This window comes from Strix uralensis, chromosome 2, assembly GCF_047716275.1.
Source record: "Strix uralensis isolate ZFMK-TIS-50842 chromosome 2, bStrUra1, whole genome shotgun sequence".
NCBI lineage: Eukaryota > Metazoa > Chordata > Aves > Strigiformes > Strigidae > Strix > Strix uralensis.
This window is the reverse complement of record NC_133973.1, coordinates 71,876,439-71,897,654: the sequence shown is the minus strand read 5'-3', so window position 1 is coordinate 71,897,654 and position 21,216 is coordinate 71,876,439. Positions and strand designations below refer to the sequence as shown.

General features: G+C 49.1%; 1 protein-coding gene across 3 annotated transcripts in view; it reads left to right on the top strand.

Moving 5' to 3' along the window:
* The first annotated feature begins 2,279 nt into the window (after positions 1–2,279).
* ARHGEF7 (Rho guanine nucleotide exchange factor 7) overlaps positions 2,280–21,216 on the top strand; it is a 128,365-nt gene continuing 109,428 nt past the window's right edge. For 2 of the 3 annotated variants that reach the window (XM_074859256.1, XM_074859254.1), the window contains exons 1-2: positions 2,280–2,484; positions 19,050–19,136. In XM_074859256.1, coding sequence (XP_074715357.1) covers positions 2,320–2,484; positions 19,050–19,136 — 252 coding nt within the window. In that variant the 5' untranslated portion in view covers positions 2,280–2,319. Of the gene's footprint in view, positions 2,485–18,573; positions 18,879–19,049; positions 19,137–21,216 lie in introns of those variants that run through there. The other variant, XM_074859259.1, reaches the window with a different exon arrangement.

Here is a 21,216-nt window from a genome sequence, read left to right as displayed (position 1 = left end):
TCTTTCTCTCTTGTTCAAAAAAGGGTCCAGATATTATTAAGCTGAAAAAAATAGCAAAAGATAAAAATCTCTTTGCTTGTATAAAGACATTTAAGACCTGGAAGTTGCCTAAACCTACATACGTGCTCCATATCTATCCTTTATTTATAAGAGTCAGTACCAAAATAACTTCTTCAGCTTTGCATTTATTTAAAAGGTTTTGCAGGAAAAGGTGGTTAAAATCATGCCTTTTGATGTCTTCAGAAAGAGTTTAGATTGCTTAAACACTATCAAAATGGGTGCTTAAATAAAGATACCATCAGTTTATGATCTAGAAGCAAAAGTGGGACCAAAGTCAGGACAGAAGAGGATCAGAACAGCCTTAACTGTGAAACAAAGAAGGAGGAGTGCAGATTGGCAATAATTACGTTTTGTTGTTTGTGTTACTTCAAAACTCCCACCATTGCTGGATGGTGCAGATGCAAAATATCTGTCCATCCTATGAGCTTAAAGTATAAACGGACAGTACTGGGGCACGCAGGAGGAAAGGATAAAACAAGGGAGCAGTGCAGAGAGTTCATGTGGTTTGCAGTAAATACCTTGTAGGGGAAAGTCTGAGTAGGAAGGAGGCCAGGAAGGGACTGGCATGCTCCTAAGTCTTTTGGGCACTTCCACTTAGTTCCTCTAAAGATTTGGAAATGGTTCCTTCACCTGTGGCAAGCTTCTTTCAAAGTTCTCCAGGTAGGTCATCCACATGGCTTTCTGATGGCATAAAATAGCCATGTTTGTGAGTGTTCTTCACGGCTAACCAGCTATCGGGTAGGAAGCTGTTGCTCAAAATATACATGGAAGGGGCAAAAGGAAAGATGAAGTTTCAAGTGGTCAATGCTAACAACTTTTGGAAGAGATATCAGACCTCAGGTGTCAGTTTATGAAAATCTGCTTCTGTTACGGATTAGGAGGAGATTGAATGTTGAAGTTAGACTATCTCGCCTCAAATCCAAAGGCACCTCTGTCTTTCTGAGAAGCGTGTGGGCTGGCCTGCGGTTTGGGACGGGACTCTGGACCAGGAGGAGAACCCGCCAGAGCTGCTGCTCAGGGGCGGTGGTGGTGACGGACACGGCGAGACAGCCTGGAAACAGAACCGCAGAGATGAGTTCAGGGTTGGCAACATCCCCTCTAACACTGCCTTGAAGGCGTTTTTGCCCCTCGAGGTGTTCGGGTGGGGTGCAAGAGGAAGGGGGAAGAGCACGAGCTGTGGTGGCATCACCTCTCCATCATCAGGTTGGCTGATGGCCACAGAGGGGCCCTGGGGAGTCCTCGCCAGGCCTTAACGAAAAAATACTGATTGCACGGAGGGTCCTGTCCAAGCAAAGCCTTGAGGAATGGCTTTTGCCAGAATAAGCAGCACAGGAATGCTTTCACCGCTCTGTTTCAGGTTGGCCTTCCCAGTGCTTCTGAGCATCCACACCGGGTTCCCAACCAGTGCCGCAGACCACGGCGGTGGGGGCTGGCAGAGGAGCAGTGGGGTGGCCGGTGGCCAAGCTGCAGCCGTGGTGGCGGGGATGGAGCATGGCCGGGGCCCGCCGGTGGTCCGGCCGCTGGGCCCAGGCTCCTTAACGGGCTTCCTTGTGCAGGGCAACGGCCAGCAAAGGCAAAAATGTCCATCATAGGGTCAGTCGGGCCAGGAACCCGCTGCCGGGTGCTCCCCGAGGCAGAAGACCGTACGAAATTGGGGGGGGGGGCGGCGAGGGGGAGGCTCGATCCCGGCGCGACGGCGCTGTCCGAGGAGGAAACGAGGGGCCGGGGGGACGCGGCAACTCCCCCTCCCGCCGAGGAGGCCACCGCCGCCGGCGAGCTCGGCGGCTCCTTTCCCGCGGCGCTGCCTCCCGCTTGCGCGGGGCCGCCCCGCGCCCCGCGCCCCGTTTGCGCGCCCGCGGAGGCGCCGTCTGCCCGCTAGGGGGCAGCCGCCGCCCGCCCCTCCGGGTGCGGGTGCGGGTGCGCGCGGTGGGGCGCGGAGCGGTGCGCGGCTGTCCGCGGGAGCTCTGCCCCCGCGTGGCGGGGCCGCTCTGCCGCCGCCGCTGCCAGTGATGTCATGGGGCGGCGGCGGCGGCGGCGGCGGCGGCGGCGGCGGCGGCGGGGAGAGGGGGGGGGGCGGGGAGGAGGCGGCACTGCAGCTGCATGTGTCTGTAGCGGCGGCGGCGGCGGGGCCGGGGCGTCGTCATCTGCATTCACATGGGGGCGGCGCCGGCCTCCGCCTGAAGCCCCCGCCCGGGGAGACACACAAAACCCACGCGAGGCGCGGGGTGTCGCGACCCCCGCCCCGCCGCCGCTGCCGCCATGAATTCGGCGGAGCAGACCGTTACGTGGCTGATCGCCCTGGGCGTGCTGGAGTCGCCCAAAAAGACCATCTCCGACCCCGAGGGCTTCCTCCAGTCCTCCCTGAAGGACGGGGTGGTGCTCTGCCGCCTGCTCGACCGCCTGCTCCCGGGCACCATAGACAAAGTAAGTGCCCGGCTCCCCCCCGCCCCGCCGCCGCCGCCGCCGCCCCCCGCCGCCCTTTGTGCAGCCGGGCCCGTCGCCCCCGGACCCGGCCTCGCCCGCCGCCGGGCCCCCCCGCGCTGCCTCCGCCCGCGCGGGAGGGAGGGGGGTCCCCCCGGCCCGGGGGGGTGAAGGGCGCGGTGGGGCGGGGGATCAGTCCCGGTCGGGCGATCGCCCGGGGGGGCCGGGGCGAGAGCGGGGAGCGGCAGCGGGCAGCCTGGCTGGAGAGGCTTTCCCCTTCAGGGCCACGGTTTTGCGAGAGTGTTTTACAGAACAAAAAAAAAAAAGAGAGAAAAATAACGCTCCCGTCTCCAAATCGAAGTCCTGCGTGTGCATGTGAGAAGCATTTATTTTTTTTGGCGGGGGGGAGGTATGGACCTTTTCTGGCGTGCCGTGAGCCGGCTGCAAACTTGTCTACGCAACTGCTGGAATAGTCGGTGCCTCACCTCGCTTGGGAGGTGATTCAGCTCATCCCTGCCAGCCTCTGAAGGACATCTTAATGTTTGATGCTTAGTTTTCTTGAAGGCTGTTTTAGCGTTATTTGGGTCTTTTACTGCTTGGTAGCCCGTGGAAAAAAAAATCTCATTCTTCTCGGGTTGAGGAAACGCGTCGCAGCTCTCTTCTGTGTTGCGTTTGAAGAAAATGTACTCTGTCAGGTTAACTTTTATGTGTTGTGTGTGCGGACGTAATTCCTGTCGTAGCTCGACTAGAGGGGAGGGGTTTGAATTTTGATGCTGTGCCCCAAGACTTGGGACGATGCCGCTGTCTCACCTGGCGTTCTATCGACCATATTGGCAAAACTTTCCTTACCAGCCAATAAAAGGTGGTGAAGAGAAGATTGATGAAGGTCATCTGCTGTGCTGAAGGGAAAACTCCTTGCTTGAAAATAACACTGTATTTTTCACCTTTTGCAGTTGGCTGACTACTCCATGCATTGGAGCCTGCTGACAAGGGGCTTTTCTTACCCTTTCTGGCTCTTTTTCGAGTAGTCCGCTGACCCGCAAAGTTGAAAACCAGTGCTTTGAGCTCGGTGGGGCACTGGCCTGGGCTGTCTCCCTTCAGTTCTTCAGTTTGCCACCAACTGGAGTTGTTACTGGTTTGTGTTGTACCTCAGTGTGGAGGTCCTGGCCCCAGACTGGAGTCCCACTCTGCTAGATGTAGTAGGTCATTCCTGCCCCCCTAAATTCACAAGCAAATTAGGAGGCAGCGTGGGGATACAGAAACTGCTTAGGAGCCCGCGGTGCTATTGATGGGCAATGGAATTGATGAGAGTGGGGACGGCATGTCGACAGTGGTGTGAGCATGGGTAACTCAGGTCCACCATGGTGACCAGTGGAACTAGCTGGGACAGCCGAAGCCACGGCTGCCGCCACCAGCTTTCCCCACCACCATTTTCCCAGAAGTGGCAGTTTGTGTGATAGAGCCGAAGAGGACGCACAGGTGTCCACTCCTGAGGCGCTGCAGCTTTGCAGCCATGGTACGCGAGGTGCAAGCTGCTATCCAGTATGCTGGGCTGTAAACTGCAGCTCAGGAGCAGGCAGATGTTCTGCTCTGCCATCCAGGGTGACACGTGTGACACGGGGCTGAGGGCAGAGACCTCCTCAGTGTGAGTCTGGCCACCCACCTGCTCGGGCAGGCTCTGCCCGTGCCTCCTTGCCCCCAGGCTGTCTTACCTGGTGGCACCAAGCCCGAGGAGGGTCTTGGCAGCCTCTCCCACCACGCTGCTCCAGGCACTCTCTCTGAGCACCTCTCCAAAATCTTGGGCTTTGGGTCTGGGCTTCAAGGCAGAAAAGGTGTGGATGTCAAGCCTAGTAAAATGGGGTCCTGAACGCAACGTGGGAGACGGGGGTACAACGAAATAAAGAAAAAAGCATGATGGAAATAAGTGTTAGAACAGCGTTTCCCAACTTAACGTGCCTTTCTGTGTACAGTATAACTAGAGACAGCTTGGTTAGTGTGAATGAGAGGCTCTTTTTCTTTTCAAGTCAGAGGAGCGAATACCTCTGATGTTTGGGCAGGGAGTCCTTTCATGGCACCCACACCCAGAGGAGGGTTTGCAGGGGGGCACAGCTCCCCACAGCCTACCCCACTCCCCGCCTGGCATGCAAGGGGCTGTCAGGGGCTTGATCGTGGACCTCGTGGTGAACGGTCGTGGGGTTTGCAGCAAGAGGTGTGTGGGCTGGGGCGGCAGCCGGGGGAGGAGGAGCGCTGGCACGTCACAGCCTCCCACCTCCCTGAGCTCACCCTGCATCGAGCAGGGTGCTGGGACGGGTGGCTGCTGGAGGTCCCTGCCGACCTAGCCTGTCTCCTCTGGCTATGGCTTAGTTAAAGTCTGGGCAGAAATATCCCTTTTAAATATTTTTTTTTCTTCTTTTTAGGTGCTCTTTATTTTTGTGAGGGGAACTGTGCTTATTTTTGTGGGCTTTTCATATTGCACTTTCTAATTCATAGATGTGTCTGAGAGATATCCGTAAACTCATTTTCCCATCCAACTTTGTGAATGTTCTTTTTCTATAGACTCAGAGTATATACCACATACTACTTTCATGCTCTCAGCTACCGTTATGTCTCAGCTATTTCCATGATATCTTCTTTCTCTTTTTTTTTGTTTGCTAATAAAAACATATAAAATTTACATCCTTCCCTGTATTATGTTATTTTTAAAATGTCTTTTTTGGTACTACTGTTCATTATGTCATACATTTGTATATTGAGTGCATTTTAAATATAAGCCCTTTTATTCCTTATTTGTCCTGAAAGCCTCCAGTTCAAACTGGACATTTTTGAACTCTAGAAGAGAGAAGGTTTGTCCCACAGATGTAGACCTATTCAGTTCTTAAAATCATTTGAGATCATAACTTTCTATAAATATCTGACATCAGCAGACACTCTGAAGACTCACAGAGCTCATTTTTCTCTAAATACAAAGTAGTAACTAAAACCAAAGAGAACATAAAAAAAATACAAATTATAAATATGAAGGACTGTTTATCAGTTTGTTCTTTTTAAAGATATTTTCTAGAAAATGCTGTAAATGCATTTCTTTCAAAAACTGTTAGATGATTCAGTACGTGCAGGAATGCAATAATAGAATATTTGGCATTTTGTGCTTTTTAAAGCCTTTGGGTACTCTGAGAGTAATTAGTAGAAGATTTTTAATAAATAAGGTTGTGTGACCATGAAAGGAATCAAGCAGTTGAAGGTCAAAGAACAGATTTTTCTTGAGTCGATAAAACAAATTAGTGGGTTTCAAGGCTGGTTAGTATGTTCTTCCTTCAGATTGCTGTGCATTTGTATACCATCCTTGCAGAGAAGAACATACAGAGCTGCTTCTCAGGAAGTTTTGGCTAAATTTGTTTACATCACAGTCATCTTCTATCTTGAACAACAGCAAAGGATGGATATTACATTCACCAGATTCAAAGAACTCTGAATGAAAATACTTTGGAAAATAATGTTATTACAGATGTTTCTCCCATTTTGGTGCTCCCATTTAACGTCATTGTGATTGCTATGCATTTTGAGAGAGACTATGACAGGGTAAAGCAAAATAGTAGGGTTAGGGGTTAGGCAGTGTGATGGTACTGCTCAGTAACTTTATCTGGAACAATGGAAAGGAACAAAAGGGAGAGCAGTAATTAAAAAAAAAAAACAAAACACAAAACCAACAAAAACCACAACAGCTTTCCTCACCCTGACCAAACCCAGCCATGTCTTCACTTTTTTAAGTGCAGCGATCAGTGCTGAAACACACTGGTCAGTTGATCTGCTCTAAAAGATAGGGCATTGCTGAATTCAAGTCGTTTGAATGAAAAGCTGTGGTTTCAAGTTACAGGATTTCAACCCTGCGCTGTAAAATTGAGTTACTTGGATGGCAAGGGAGAGGATCCCCGTGGAAGCATTGCAGTGCAGTTGTCTGACGCTTAGATGCTTTTCCTCGCAGAGATCATTTTCCAAACAGATTCCTCCATCGCAGACCAGTTTGACCCACTTTTGACGTTGTAAACAGAGATCAGAACTGGAGCGGGAATTTTCCTTGTCATATGAGGCTTCACGCTCCATTAAGTTTTGTTTGTAGTTTCATTTTTGGTCAGCTGTTCGACAGAAAGCATCATTTGGAGGGCAGCTTTGTTCCGTTCAGGGAAAATTGGGAAGGCACATCAGGGGATGCGATGCAGCAGCCGTTTGGCACCTCCTGGTGTCATGTGTCCCCCGTCCCCCCCGCCCCATTAAGGGGCTCCTGGAGGGGATGAGAGCAGCTGGTTCACTGCTTTGAAGCCAGGGGACGGGGAAGCGTGCTGGGTCTTGCACACCTCGGCCCCCCTCCATTGAACGGACCATCCCCAGCCCTTGCGCCGAGCGTAGGATTGAACAACCCAGAAGCTGCTCTGCTGCGCGTGGGAGGCTGATCCAAAACACAGACGCTTCCTCTCGCTGCTCCCGCATCGCCAAGGCGTGAGAGGAGCGGCGTGGAGCCGGCCCCCGGAAAATAAATACAGCTCTCTCTTGCTGGCTGAGACTTGGTGCGTGGCTGGGAGGAAACTTCGTTCTCCCTGTGGAGGATTGGGCACTGGTGTCGACATTAATTTGGTTATTAATTGGGATAGTATCAGGACTGATGGCAGCAAAGATTAGGATCTTTTTATAAATACCTCGTATGTTAGTATGATTCTCTTTTTAATGATGGAGGTCTTTGGCTAAATGAGGCATTCTGAATTGTAATTTGGGAAGAAATTAACGCCTTGTGACTCAGGGCAAAAGAATTGCTGTGTATGAATGCAAGCGCTGGAAGAGAGTCCGCATTCCAGAAAGGAGGGTTTGGGCTGCCATGCGCGGCCGCTGTCTCAGCAGCCTTGCCCTCGCGATGGGTGTGTGCACCTATGGCTCTGGCAGATGGAGATTTATGTTCATTTGTCTCTGATTTCACACGAATGTATCAGGGCCGAGTACTTGTGTCCTGTTGTGATAAAATGTGACCTGAATGTGATATTTCAAGCGTTGCAAAAGAAGAAGAAAGGGAAGGTGTTTTGGAGCCACAGTTAATAACAAATGGTTATTTTATAGCCCAATACCTTTGCAGAGGGTGCAACATCAGCTGTGAGCTGACTGTGGAGCCCAGACAGAGCTCAGGAACAGTGGTGAGCATCCCACCAGTGGTGCAGAGGTTACTCCGAAGGTAGCAGTTGCCAAGTGCTGCTTGCCCCTGAGCAATCTGAATTTGGGAAATTTTTCTGGCAGGATGGCTCTGCCCCTGCAGCCCCGGTGAGGCTGTCAGGGTCTGCCTGGCTGAACCAAAGGACTGTCTTGCCTTCACTCACTGAAATCTGTTGGGAAGGTATTGCAGACACTGGTATTGCAGCAGCAGCAGAAGGTCATCGTAGGACTAGACCTGGGAGGCAGGAAGCGAAATCTGCATTTTAATGTGCATATGCTCTCTCCCCCCCGCAGCAGTCTTTACGTAGAGCCTCCCAAGGAGATTATTGTGCTTCTGGCAAGAACAATCCACGCCGGGCAGCTGTGCCTGCTGTGGCTGCGTGCTTGGGGAGCGCCGGCGTGCGTGCAGATGCTGTTGCTCCAGGGTGGAAGCACTGCGAGAGTGAGCCAAGCGCCAGGGGAAAGTTGTCCCAAGTGAAGTCGTTAAGAGTGCCTTTTTCCTGAATACGTGCTGTTCTCAAGTGTTACTGTGAGGTGCTTCTGGGATTGTTTGGTCTTGTTACGGAGTTAGTTGTCATTGGCCATGTTACTCCTATTGCCTTGTGAGAGCAGGGGTGCACGGATGCACTGGGGAAGAACGCCCTCACGTTTCCCATCTATGCATTGGCTCTGTAATTGTGACTGGGATGTTATCCAGAGAGACATGGTCGCCTGTGTGTGCTGGGGAAGCAGAGGACTTGTATCTGTGTTTGCTGTCCTTTTCCTTGAAAATCAAACCCTGTTAATGTGTAAGGGTCTAGACTGAATTAAATAAGGGCATGCCTGACCCTGAGAAGAGGGGGCAAGTAAGGAAACTGTTAGTGATTAAATTGTTTTTGTTAGAAAATACAGAAAGATAATGTAGTTTTGCTGGTCTTAACTCTCATTAATGTCCTTTCCACAGTTTCTAGATATGTTTCTTCTATGTCTGTGCATAATATGGACAACAGAAAAGGCAATTCCTTAGCCTCCAGGTGCCCTACTGCTACGCAGACCATCCTCCGAACATTGTGATTGTGTGGGGAAAAGGAAGAGCTGTGGGAATGCCACATCTGGTTACTACTGCTTGCTAGTGGCTGAGGGCACCACATCATTGAGCTGAAAATGTTCAAGATTGTAATTCAAGCCTTAGAAAAACTGGAAGTCTGGCTTTAAAATTTAAGTTTACAACTTATATATGTATATAAGTGTATTTATACATATATATACACACATATATGTACTTAAAATCTGGCTTTGAACCACCGATGGGAACTCAGTATACATCTTTCTTAAATAGCAATATTAATTAGTCATTACCCAGTGGCTGTGATTTAAAGAGTTGGAACCTTAAAACATTTCAAGCATGACAGGCCTTGCAAAAAAACTGTGAGCTGGCAGCATGGAAGTGGTGTCAGTCTTGCACCATGGCTGGCTGTGCTTTACTCCCTGATCCTCAGCCAGTGTGACACTCCTGTGCTCCCCCCGACTTTGCTGCATGGAGCAGAGCCACCTTCTCTCCACGTCTCTTGCTACAGCGTGGTTGCCGCCATCACCCATCACTGGCACTGCAGAGTAGGGGAGGGGTGGCCAGCCTCATCTGCAAGAAGTTCTGGTTGCCGTGCTCCTCACCGTGGACCTTTGGCACCTGGTGGGCAGAGTTCCCCCTCTCAGCCTGCAAAATGCTGCTCAGGTCTAAGAGCATTTCGTTCAGGTCTCCATCTTCTTGCTCTGCAGCGAGCACTGTTGGATGATGTTGGCAGCTTGCCCAGGAGAGGGTCTCCACTGTAGGGCTTTGGTAGTCCTATGGAATATTTTCACAGACAAAAGAGGGGGGGAAAAGCAGTAAAAATCATACACACACACACACACACACACACACACCCGTTGGTGCAGCTGTGCTGACAGAGAAGTGCTTTTGTTGGCTTCGTTAATGTCATTGGGGGAAGTGGTAGCGTTAGACTGGCAGAGGAATTCCCTCTCTGGCATATGTTACATCCACACTGAGGAGCGATGCCAGCATATCTAGCAGCAGAGCTCTTCCAGTGTAAACAAACCCTGAGTGATTGGACTCCTGAAGCCTGAGCTTGCGCTGCATCAACACAGCGATGCTGTGTGGGAAACGCTGCAGGGTTTATGTGAAAAGGGCTGTAAAATCCCTACCTGCCAGCTTTCCTTCACAGGGTAGCCCCTTTTAGGTAGGTTCTCGTTGAATGCTGCCCACACCTGGAGCAGCACTTCATTCGGCTTTTTCCACTTACTGACTTCAGGGAAATACATGTCTTCCTGTGGGCACCTAATGCTGGCACCCCCGGAGCTCTGCAGTGTGAGGCTGATAATACTGCGTGGGGTTGGTGACACTAGCTGATTACCTCTTTTTCTTTAAAATAGCAAGAAAATAAGCAAAACCATGGGAATTAGGAATATTAGTTCTCAGCATTTAGGAAACACTGGAAAAAAGATTACTCCTGCAGCTGCAACTAGACCCTCGTAGGTGTTTATATAAAATTCTTCAGGCACGCTCCTGTGCATGTGTTTCAGTAGGATTCCTGCCTGGTTCAGTTCACAAGGTGGGCCTGTGAGTGGATCATAATTGCAGTTGCAAAGGCAGCTGTCAGTCTTGTATTTGCTAAGTTTTACGTGCTTGACATTCTCAGATTCTTAATGCTGTCTTAATGTAGTTTTTTGTGTGAAATATAATGGAAACTTGAGAAAACAGAAATCCCGCCTGGAATGTCCCGGCGCCCTTAACTTACTTTGTTTGTATCTTAGGGCTTGGTTGAATACCTGCCTCCTGGGAGTCAGTTTATAGACTTTGATGGGAATTTGATCAGGGTCCAAGAGAAGTAACAAAAGTACAGTACTTCCACTGCAAAGAACATACTGTTTTCCCGAACATTGTTTAATACAGGTGCAAATCTGAAAGGATGAGCTGAAACAGCTGTATCAGTTTCACAGTATCATTTTCGCAGGGCAGATGAAAGAAGAAAGTAGCTCTAGTTGTTGCGTAAGAATCAAAGAACTAGTGTATCAAGGCTGCCACAGATCTGGCTGGCATTTTAACCAAACTGAAAATTTCCTTTGCGAACTTGTCTGAACTTAGTTTTTGAGGGCTGTTTCCAGTAAGGGACTGAAACAGCTAAAGCAGAACATTAGTGTGTTTGAATGTAGGTCACTGTTAATGAAGGCTGGTCAAGCAGACAAGCATTTCTGGACACGTGCAGGGGAAGAACTCGAAGAGCTGGAGGAGTCTTCAGTCAAGTGCTCCTGGTTTTTATTGAGTTTGCATGGCAAGGTTTTGGTAGCTGGGGGGCTACAGGAGTGGCTTCTGTGAGAAGCCGCTAGGAGCTTCCCCCATGTCTGACAGATCCAATGCCAGCCGGCTCCAGGATGGACCCACTGCTGCCAAGGCTGAACCCATCAGCGACAGTGGTAGGGCCTCTGGGATAACGTATTTAAGAAAGGGAAGAAGTTGCTGTGCAACAGCAACTTCAGCTGGGGAGAGGAGTGAGAATACGTGAAACAGCCCTGCAGACACCAAGTCAGTGAAGAAGGAGAGGGAGGAGGTGCTCCAGGCACTGGAGCAGAGGTTCCCCTGCAGCCCGTGGTGAAGCCCCTGGTGAGGCAGGCTGTGTCCCTGCAGCCCATGGAGGTGAACGGTGGAGCAGATACACACCTGCAGCCCGGGGAGGACCCCATGCTAGAGCAGGTGGATGTGTCTGAAGGAGGCTGTGACCCCGTGGGAAGTCCATGCTGGAGCAGGCTCCTGGCAGCACCTGTGACCTCATGGAGAGAGGAGCCCATGCTGGAGCAGGTTTGCTGGCAGCACTTGTGACCCCGTGGGGGGACCCGTGCTGGAGCAGTCTGTTCCTGAAGGAATGTAACCCATGGAAAGGACCCAAGATAAGGACACATGGAAAGTTCTTCTTCATGAAGAACTGCAGCCCGTGGGAAGAACCCATGTTGGAGAAGTTCATGGACTGTCTCCCATGGGAGGGACCCCATGTAGGGGCAGGGGAAGAGTGTGAGGAGGAAGGAACAGCAGAGACAGTATGTGATGAACTGACTGCAACCCCCCTTCCCCGGCCCCCTGCACTGCTGGAGGGAAGGAGGCAGAGAAATCAGGAGTGAAGTTAAGACCAGGAAGAAGAGAGGGGTTGGGGGAAGGTGTTTTAAGATTTGTTTTTATTTCTCATTGTCCTACTCTGATTTGATTGGTAATAAATTAAATTAATTTCCCCAAGTCGAGTCTGGTTTGCCTGTGATGGAAATTGGTGAGCAATCCCCCTGTCCTTATCTCAACCCACGAACCTTTCATTATATTTTCTCTCCCCTGTCCAGTTGAGGAGGGGGAGGATAGAGTGGTGTTGGTGGGCACCTGGCATCCAGCCAGGGTCCACCTACCACATGGTTCCAGGTGTCGTAGCAGGGTGAAAGTTGAGGGAGAATGGAGCTGTAGCTGATGAGTTGGTATGGCTCATTGGACAGTAAAGGGAGGGTGGTGGGGTAAGGTTGTGTGGTAGAAGAGTAGGGCTAAATGTGGGAGTGGAGTTTGGGATTGGAGTTGCAGGTTTGGAAGGTGGTGTTGTGTGGTGTGAGGTGGGACAAATGGAAGGATGTACAGGGACTGGTGTGGCGAGGTAGGATGTGCAGCAGAGGAGTGTCAGATGTGGAGTTAACCGTGCTGATGGCTATGGAGTGAGGCAGTGGGATCTGAGGGCTGTTGCTGCGGCTGTCACTAAGAGCGGTGTCCAAGGGCAAGAGGTTTGGGAACCTCCATGCTAAATTATTTAATAAAAAGTGGACACCTGTCACTTCTCAGAGAGGATGCACTGGTGAGTTCTTCCAAAGTACACTGAAAAGACTCTTGTAAGTCCGGGAGATGACTGGAGTTTGAGATGCTTGGCAGATGGAGGCTCACTGTGTTAAAAGTCCTGGATGGGGTCAAGAACATAAGCGCACTCTTGCTTTTGCCTGCTGCTGTGTCTTAGCTCTAGGTTAACTTCAAGGACAGGTATTCTTCTCAGCATAGGAGAATTTTAGGGTGTATTTTAAGACACCGACCTTCCCCTTTGTTCTGTGATCAGAGCCCAGCTGAATTCTTCCATGAACCCTGGGAATTTAAAATTTGGGCACCGTAGTGCATGGCTTGTAAGAGCTTCAGTCATTTACTGGATCTAGCTATTACTATCTATGCTGACTGCCTGCTGCTGCGTTTTTAGAGCATGGGTTTCCTCATGCTGAAATACATGTGTCTAGCACACAGTAACTGCTGCCTAGCTTATTACTGAAAAGTTTGTGGGCAGCAGGTTTTATAGGCTGGGAAAAGTCAGTGCTAAAGAGCTACAATACTGCAGAAACAGTATCGTTGTAAGATCTGGTGCTCCACTGAGACACATAATTTTAAAACAAAACTGCGCCCTGCTGAGAATCCTGATCCATGTTTTTAGTTTAATTATAGCATCCTGCTAATGTCACCTAATGCCACCAGCAAGATGTGTGGTCCATGAAGTGGTTGGGCTCAACTGCAGAGTGCTCCTCACTTAGAGACATGGAATATGCGACCCTTTAAAGTGCAGCTGTGACTCCTGCTGTCCTGGGAGGGAGGATGGAGCTCCATCCGCAGTCATCTGAGCCCAGCTCTGTTCACTGGTTACAGAGGGAGTGCGACACATGCCATTGGTCCCTAGCAATGGATGCTTCCTCCTCAGGAAGCAGACAAAGTCCTCCCATGTAACTACGGAGGATGCCACTGTGATGCCAGTCTTTATTTTCTGTCCCTGCTGGGTGCAATTTGTGAGGGCGAGTGTTCTGGGGCAGAGGACAGAGCAGGAAACCCAAGTGTCCCAAGGGATGGGACAGGTGCAGGAGCAGGCAGGTAACACAGCTGGGAGCAGTGGGGAGGGAAGGAACCTGCAGGAGTTGCTGGACAGTGAATCACCTGCAGCTTCACAGCCCAGGTTAGTGTGAGAATGGCCTGGTTTCCTCCTTATGATTTTTTCAAATCTCATTTTTATCCCTGATGACAAACCCCAGCCTGCAGCACTTGTGCAGGAGGTGTTTGCCTCTGTGCCACCATGCTCCATCGGAAGATCAGTTACCCTTGATGTTGCACCTTAGCCACTGAAAGGGGCTGGACACAAAATGCAGCTGCTGTGAGACCAAATGTGATCAATAGGACCCTTTCATTAGCTTTGCTGCATTGTTCATTTATAGTATTTTTACTGGTTACATTTCAGTAATGCTCTGTGTGTACAAGGTGCTCTGAAAGATGGAGAGAAAACTGTTTCCTGCTGCAAGGAAAACAGTTACGGTGTAAAAGGCTCCGGGCAGGATGAACAGGGTGCAGGAAAAATGATCTGGCACATTGTGACAGAGGACAGCACCCTTGTCCACCCTGTCCCTACAACACCTCCCTTTAGGATTCCATTCTTCTGGGATGCTCTTCACAGTGCAGGGCTGCCTCTTTATAGGATTCTCCCCTAATATCCTGACTCAAGGGCTGAGTCTTTGAACTGCAGTCTTGGGCAGTCATACTCCTGAACAGGACATTTTTAAGTGTCTGCCAGATATGTCTACTAGTTTGCAGCTACCTGTTAGGTTCTCTATTTCTGCTTTCTAGTAGCTGACATAGTGTTCTTATGTAGTAAACCATGTTGTACCTATTACATCACGTGCTAGACAAATGATTGATTTTTTAATTTTTTAACTTAAATGTAGTAGCTCTGCTGTCATTTAATCTCGTCCTGTTGCCCTCATGGCAGACTTGTATTTAAATACTTTTGTATTTAAAGACCTCATACACCTCTCTTCCTTTGACCCATTTTGTCAACTTGTTCAACAGATAGATGCAAGTAAACAGCTAGTTTTCAATGCATGTAGCTGAAGATGTCTCCTACTTTTACTTAATTCCTTGTGTTTCCTCATTGCAATCAAAGGAGATTTTTTTTTCCTTTTAAACTCATTATTTTTACATTCCTTGCTTATTCACACGCTTTCACTGTCCAAATGAACTAATGGTAGCCTTTTTCATTTCTAAGACCACCCTTGTGATACCTTCTCTTGATACTGCCATTTTTAATACATTTGTTGTTGTTGATTAAACTGATCAAAAGGGATGTAACATTTAGCTAGGTACCATCTATTGGTATTGCACATTGTTCTCCATCTTTTCTGGATGTCAGAAGATGTATTCCACTCGATAGCTGCAGTGCATCACATAAGTGTCCTCACTGAACCATTCGTGATTTCCAGAACTACTCCCTGAGAGATTCAGTCTTAATGAGAACCTGTCCCTGAACCATGAAGAAGTGGTTTAAACTGTTGCTGCTCTGTGTATTACCTTACAGTTGTCTCTTTTGATTCCACCGTGGAGCCCCGGTCCCTAATTAAGAATCCATCAGGTCCCTCTGGAATCCCTGTCTTTTGTAATTACTATTAACCTTTTTTATTTGTATTACTAGAGCACATAGAGGTTCCAGTTGGACACTGAGGCCTCTCTGTACTAGGAGTTGTATAGACATATAAGAAGATGACAGCCCCTATTAGTGAACTAACGGTCTTGGTCTATGAAAGCAAGAGGATAAAGCAATACTGGAGAGGAAAATATATAACCTCTATTTCATTTGCTTTATGTACATGCAATCTACTTTTTATTAAGCTGAGTAATTTTGGAGTACGACTCTAATTTTATTTTATTTTGTTTATTCTTTCTCTCTGAATGTATTTGCCATCTTCCAGGCAGACTGGAACCTTACCTGCCTGTGGTCTGCTTGCATTTATATTCTGCTACATTTTGAATAGTCTGTGAGCCTATAAATGTGATCTTTGAGAGAGAGGTCACCCTCCTGACCTTCCTATGACTGTATGTAAAGCATGTCATATACCATAAGTGTGATTATAACATGGGCTTTGCCCACATAATTGCACTTTGAGATTCTGTCAGGGGGGCCGCATTTGTTACTTGGGTCCCTCACTGTGTTTCTCAGCCATCTGTAGAAGGTTGCCAGAATCCCATTAAGATTTCCCAGGTAAATAACTTAATGGGTTTGCTTCTTTTTATGGGATCATTAACACTTTCGATTTCTGGCAGGATACAAATGCTGAGATATTTTTAGATTTGTTACCCATACGCTTCTGTCTCCTGTTGGATAAAAATGCCACTGTAGCTACAGAGCTGAGAAAACATAGCCTGTCTCTCGCATCGTCCCTGAAGTCTTTTCCCTTGTTTTGTGAGAGAAGAAATGGCATTTCTAAAGATTTATTATAACTTATTCTTTTGAGGGAAGATGATTTTTTAACTAGAAATATGCATTAGAGTGCTGGTAGGGCTGAAGTCTCATGGACGTATATTTGGCATGTATTTTAAACTTCCAGACCTGAAAGAGGACATTTTTCAGGGTTTGGGTTTTCTTTGCTTGTTATTTCTTTATTGGAAGTTTTTGCCCTCTTCTAATCAGATGTGCCTCCTTACCCCCTTTTTTGGGCCCATTTCCAGGTATTGTGTGGTCTTTTATGAGGTATGTTGCAGTCTCTTATGAGGTAGTAGTACCTATATATGGGTTTCTTACAATTACTGAGTCTCTGTTTAATTGTTTAATGTGCAGGGACTTGGGGAATAAGGAGTGTTAATGTGGATTATGTTATGAGACAAGATGTTTGTTTCTAGATTTACCGTGTTTTCTTGTTAGAGGTTATTCTTGTTTGGAGAGTAGAAGTAATTTCCAGTACTTAAAGGGGGCCTACAGGAAAGCTGGGGAGGGGACTCTTTATCAGTGAGTGTAGTGATAGGATGAGGGATAATGGTTTCAAACTGAAAGGGGGTAGATTTAGATTAGATATAAGGAAGAAATTCTTTACTGTGCGGGTGGTGAGGCGCTGGAACAGGTTGCCCAGAGAAGTTGTGGCTGCCCCCTCCCTGGCAGTGTTCCAGGACAGGTCAGATGGGGCTTTGAGCAACCTGGTCTAGTGGAAGGTGTCCCTGCCCATGGCAAAGGGGTTGGAACTAGATGGTCTTTTAAGGTCCTTTCCAACCCAAACCATTCTATGATTTTAAGGTTTCTCAGAATGAAAAGAGGCCTTGATGAAGCAACCAAGAAAATTTTGCTTGCAAAAGAGATGAGGAAGTCTGACCTATAAAGGGAGATCAAAACAGTTATTATGCAAATAATTTTAAGAAAAAAAGTAATAAACTGCAACTATATAATTATTGTGTAAGTATTAGGAACATGGAGAAAGGAGCATGCTAGAAGCATCAACATGGGAATACTAATGGGATTCTCAGGAACCCTTTCTAACAAGGGATGTTGGCATGATTGACCAAGCTTGAGATTTCTTACTAGAATTAAGTAAATTAATCAGAGTAATTAAAAAGTATAACAAGCAATAAATGCAAAACCAGCAAAAACAATGCAAGAGGGATGGAGCTCTTCATGTTTCCAGGAGAGCTGTCTCACTGCTAGTATCCTTTCCGAATTTACTGAGATCATCTTTTGGGCTGTTGTACCCATGTAGGACTAGTTTAGTGTTCCCTTTATGTTTTTGTGTATTAAAGGGTTTATTCTTAATGCACAGCAGTTTATCCTAGTACCAAACAGTTTGAGGAGTTGGGGGTGTGTGTGTGGGTATACTTGCTTGAGGAAAGGGCAATTCTTCAACTCATATTGCTACAAAATTCCTTGTATTATGAAATAGTGGCTTTCATTTAAAAGTCATCTGAATTTTGTGTTTAGAAGTGATAGTGACTTGTGATTTAATTTTCTTTGTACCAGGTTCACCCTGTCATGCTGTTGTATTTGTTAATTTTTGTGGTATCACAGTGTCAGAGATATCTTTGATACCATATAAACATATGGGAAGGCACTACCTTGGTTTCAGCTTGATGCAATGTTTGGAGTGAACCTTATGTGAAGTTCCCAATGCTATGGAGATGGATTATGCTTGCAAGTTTATGTAGCCTTGACATACGTGTGCATTTAACAAATCTTCCTTCCGAGTGTAATGCATAATCAAAGGACACAGTGCTACACGTTACCATCTTAGCTTCCAGCGACTTGCAGTGCACTTCTGTGCTAGGCTTTCCCCTTCCAAAAGAACGTGTCCAGGGCTGCAGGTCTGCTTATCTCTCAGTTTGGGCAATGCTTTGTTTGCTGATCTACTTCGTAGAAAACAGTGAATTTATTGTGAAACAATGCTCACGTGCACACAGAATTTGAGTTAAGCCGTGGTTAAATGAAGCTAGGGCCCTGAAGCCCATGGGGCTGGCCGGTTTTCTGTGGAAGGTCTACACTTCACTTTCAGGTAGAGGTTGAACTGAAGGCAGCATGAATGTGGCTGCAGAGAACACGTGGCTGCATTGCCAAAAGCTCTTTTAAGTTCAGTCAAGGTTTTCCCCTTTGTGAAGTTTCTTCTTTTCTGGGGCAGGAAGAGACTGCAGCTGTTTATTGAACTACAGATAAACAAAGCTCGTTAACATCGGACCCTGGAATTGGTAAATTATTAACTCGGGGTACTGATATTTTTCCACTGAGGTCTTTGGGGCATTTCTGATGTATTCTCTTGTTAGAAAACCGATGCTTAAGGGGGTGAACCGAAGTCAAAACACCGGGGGCACCGGCAGCCCCGCAGACGACGCGGGCCACCCGCGACGTGGGCGTTTTACCCTGTGCACGATCATTGCCCACTGCGGCCCAGGGCGGGACACGCCATCCCGAGGAGGGGCCGTGGCTCCCGCTCGTACAGCCCCTCAGCCCAGGGCCCGAGGGACCGCCTCGCCTCGCCCCGCAGCCCAGACCCGTCATGGCACTGGGCTGTGTGTATTATTACGAAAAAGAAAAAAACCAAACCTACTGAGCGGCGAGGCCTGGGGGCGCTCCCACCGAGGCTCCCGCCTTCCCACCGCCGGCCGGGCCTGCGGCTGCAGCCGGGGCGGAGCGGGGCGGGGAGGGCCGGGCCGCGCCTGCCTCCCTGCCTCCCTCCCTCCCTCCCACCGCCTGGCCGCCCGCCCCGCGGCGGGCAGAGCCGCCTGGGGCCGCGCCTGGCCGGGGCACCCCTGCCCGCGCTCCTGCCCGCCGCCCCCTGCCCTCGCACGCCATTTCCTGTGCTCCGTGTTTACTTCCCGGTTCAACCCCTTCACTGGGAGCGATCGGCGTTGCCGCCGCCGCCGCCGCCTGCGGAGGGAGCGGGAGGTGAGGGGAGCGGCGGGGCGGGGCGGGGCAGGGCGGAGCGGGGGCCGCCGTGCCGTGCCGTGCCGTGCCGTGCCGTGCCGTGCCGTGCCGTGCCGTGCCGTGCCGTGCCGTGCCGGTTCGGTCCGGTGCCCGCCGATCCCCGTGCTGAGCCATCCGCCTCTTCTCTTGCAGGTGTACCCAGAGCCGCGGACGGAGGGCGAGTGCCTGAGCAACATCCGCGAGTTCCTGCGGGGCTGCGGTGCCTCCCTCCGCCTGGAGGTGAGTCGGGGCGGGGGCGGGAGGGGTGATCGGGCTGGGGGTGCCCCGGCTCTATCCCCGGGGGTCGGGGTGTGTGTGTGTGTGGGGGGGGGATGTCTCTGCCTCCCGCTGCCCGCCCGGCTCCGCGGGAGTCGGCGCTGCCCTCCCTTTGTGCCCGGGGCCGCGGGGGCGGCCGGTGCCGGGCGGCTGACAAGATGGTGGCGGCCGCCCCTCCCCTGGCTGCGGGCCCGGGGGGCGGCGGGGGAAGCCGGCGTTGCCCGTCTGGAGCTGCCTCTGCCGCCTCTCCGCTGCCCGGTGGGTCTCGGTGGCGGCGGTGCCCCGGCCGGGCCTCCGTCGCCGCGGGGTGGCTTGGCTGGCTGGCGGCGTGAGGGGGAAATGTGCGGTGCCGCCTGGAAGGGGCATGTAAGGGCCTGGCTTCTCCTCACCGAGCGCCGAGGGAGGGAGCGCCCCGTCCCTCCGTCAGTGTAGAGCGGGGAGATGCTGCCGGGGAGGGGTTTGTGCGGCTCCATTGCAGATAAAACCTTGGCTTTTCTGTTCAAGCGGATTCTCGGTAATAAACCGATAAATTGTATCCGATTTATTTGTGAAACCGCTTCTGATGCGCCGGAGTTGGCTTATAGAAATTAAGTTGGTAACAACCAAATGAAATACTAATTAAAGAAAATGATAGGTGCTGTTTCTTCTGTTTAAATTTACATTACATAAAAGCCCAGCAAACTGCCATCTTTTCTGAACATGCGTTCGCAGGGTTGCAAATTAGGTAGTCATATATTACCAGTATATTTAGCTATAGCAAGTACATGCTGCTGTCGAGTTTACTTGGGGTGTGTGCGTGGGAAGGAACTGATGTGATTTAAAACCAGGTTGCAACTTCTCTGCATTGGAAAGTCAGGGGTATTCTAATTTCAGTTCTTAAAGACGCTTTTTTGGGTGGAAAAAATGGTTTCTAGTGCTTCTGAACTTAAATTAGTGAAGCATTGCCTTAATTAGTTCTCAGGTTCATACAGTGCCTCTGGTCCTGCCTGTAATTTTGCCAGGCAGTAACAGAATATCATTAAAAAGACTCAGATTGCTTTACTGAGGCCTCTAAACAGTAAAGTATCATTACTGAAATTAATGATACTTACAGGACTTGCATTTAATCTTAGGTTTCATCATAGGGAAAGATGAAAATTAAGACAGCTTTCAGCGCTGTTCTTTGTGAAATAAGACCTTGCATTCTTACCTGCTTTTCTCTTCTTTCGCCCCCCCCAATAGAGAATCTTCTAGGATTTGTTGGGAGACAAAAAACAAGTTAAATTCTAAAATAGTTAGAAACCAGGTTCTGGGGTGGACTTTGCATTATCTCAAGCATTCGTTTTTTCGTTAAAGCAGCTTTTTGTCTTTTCTAGGACTGCATTAAGGTTTTTAAGTTTTGAACATTTATGTGTGAAAGCTGATTGAAAATTCAAGTAGGCAACATGCATGAGCTAAAGAGAATGGGGGAGGGAGGCACTTTAAATCTCAATTCAGAAATAAACGGAGTGTTAAAGTAAAAGGGGGGAAAAAGTATCTTCCCCCCCCCTCACCCCGGTCTCTTTGCTTACTTCCTACAACAGGTCTGTCATTAAGTGTGAATTTTTTTCAATCATGATGGGCTGGGAGTAGTCACACTGTTGCAGTTTGATCTCTCTTTTGTAGCTGCGGAAAGCGTTTGTCAGCTCTTTTCCTCGGAGTGACAAGAAAGTGAAGAAAAATGATTAAAAGAAAAGATAATTTTGGTTTTGCTCTCAGAGCCTGAATATCTCTGGGCATAGTCAAATTGTTAACCTGGCCTCAGGGGCTTCTCAGCAAGATTGCCGGAAACTCCTTTCTTATGTGGAGGTAACTGGCTGCAGTAGCTTCCAGCTCAGCGTGTTGGAACAGGAATTACTCCCGAGCTACCAGAAGAGTTGAGAGGCTGGCAGGAAGGAGCACAAATGCTTGGGCTTATGGAGCCTCTTGTGTGTGTATTTACGGCATGTATGTTGGCCGTTCCCTGTTGTTTTCTCATTAATTTTTCCAACCCCCTAGCTGTGGCCAAATATGAGAGGAATAGCAA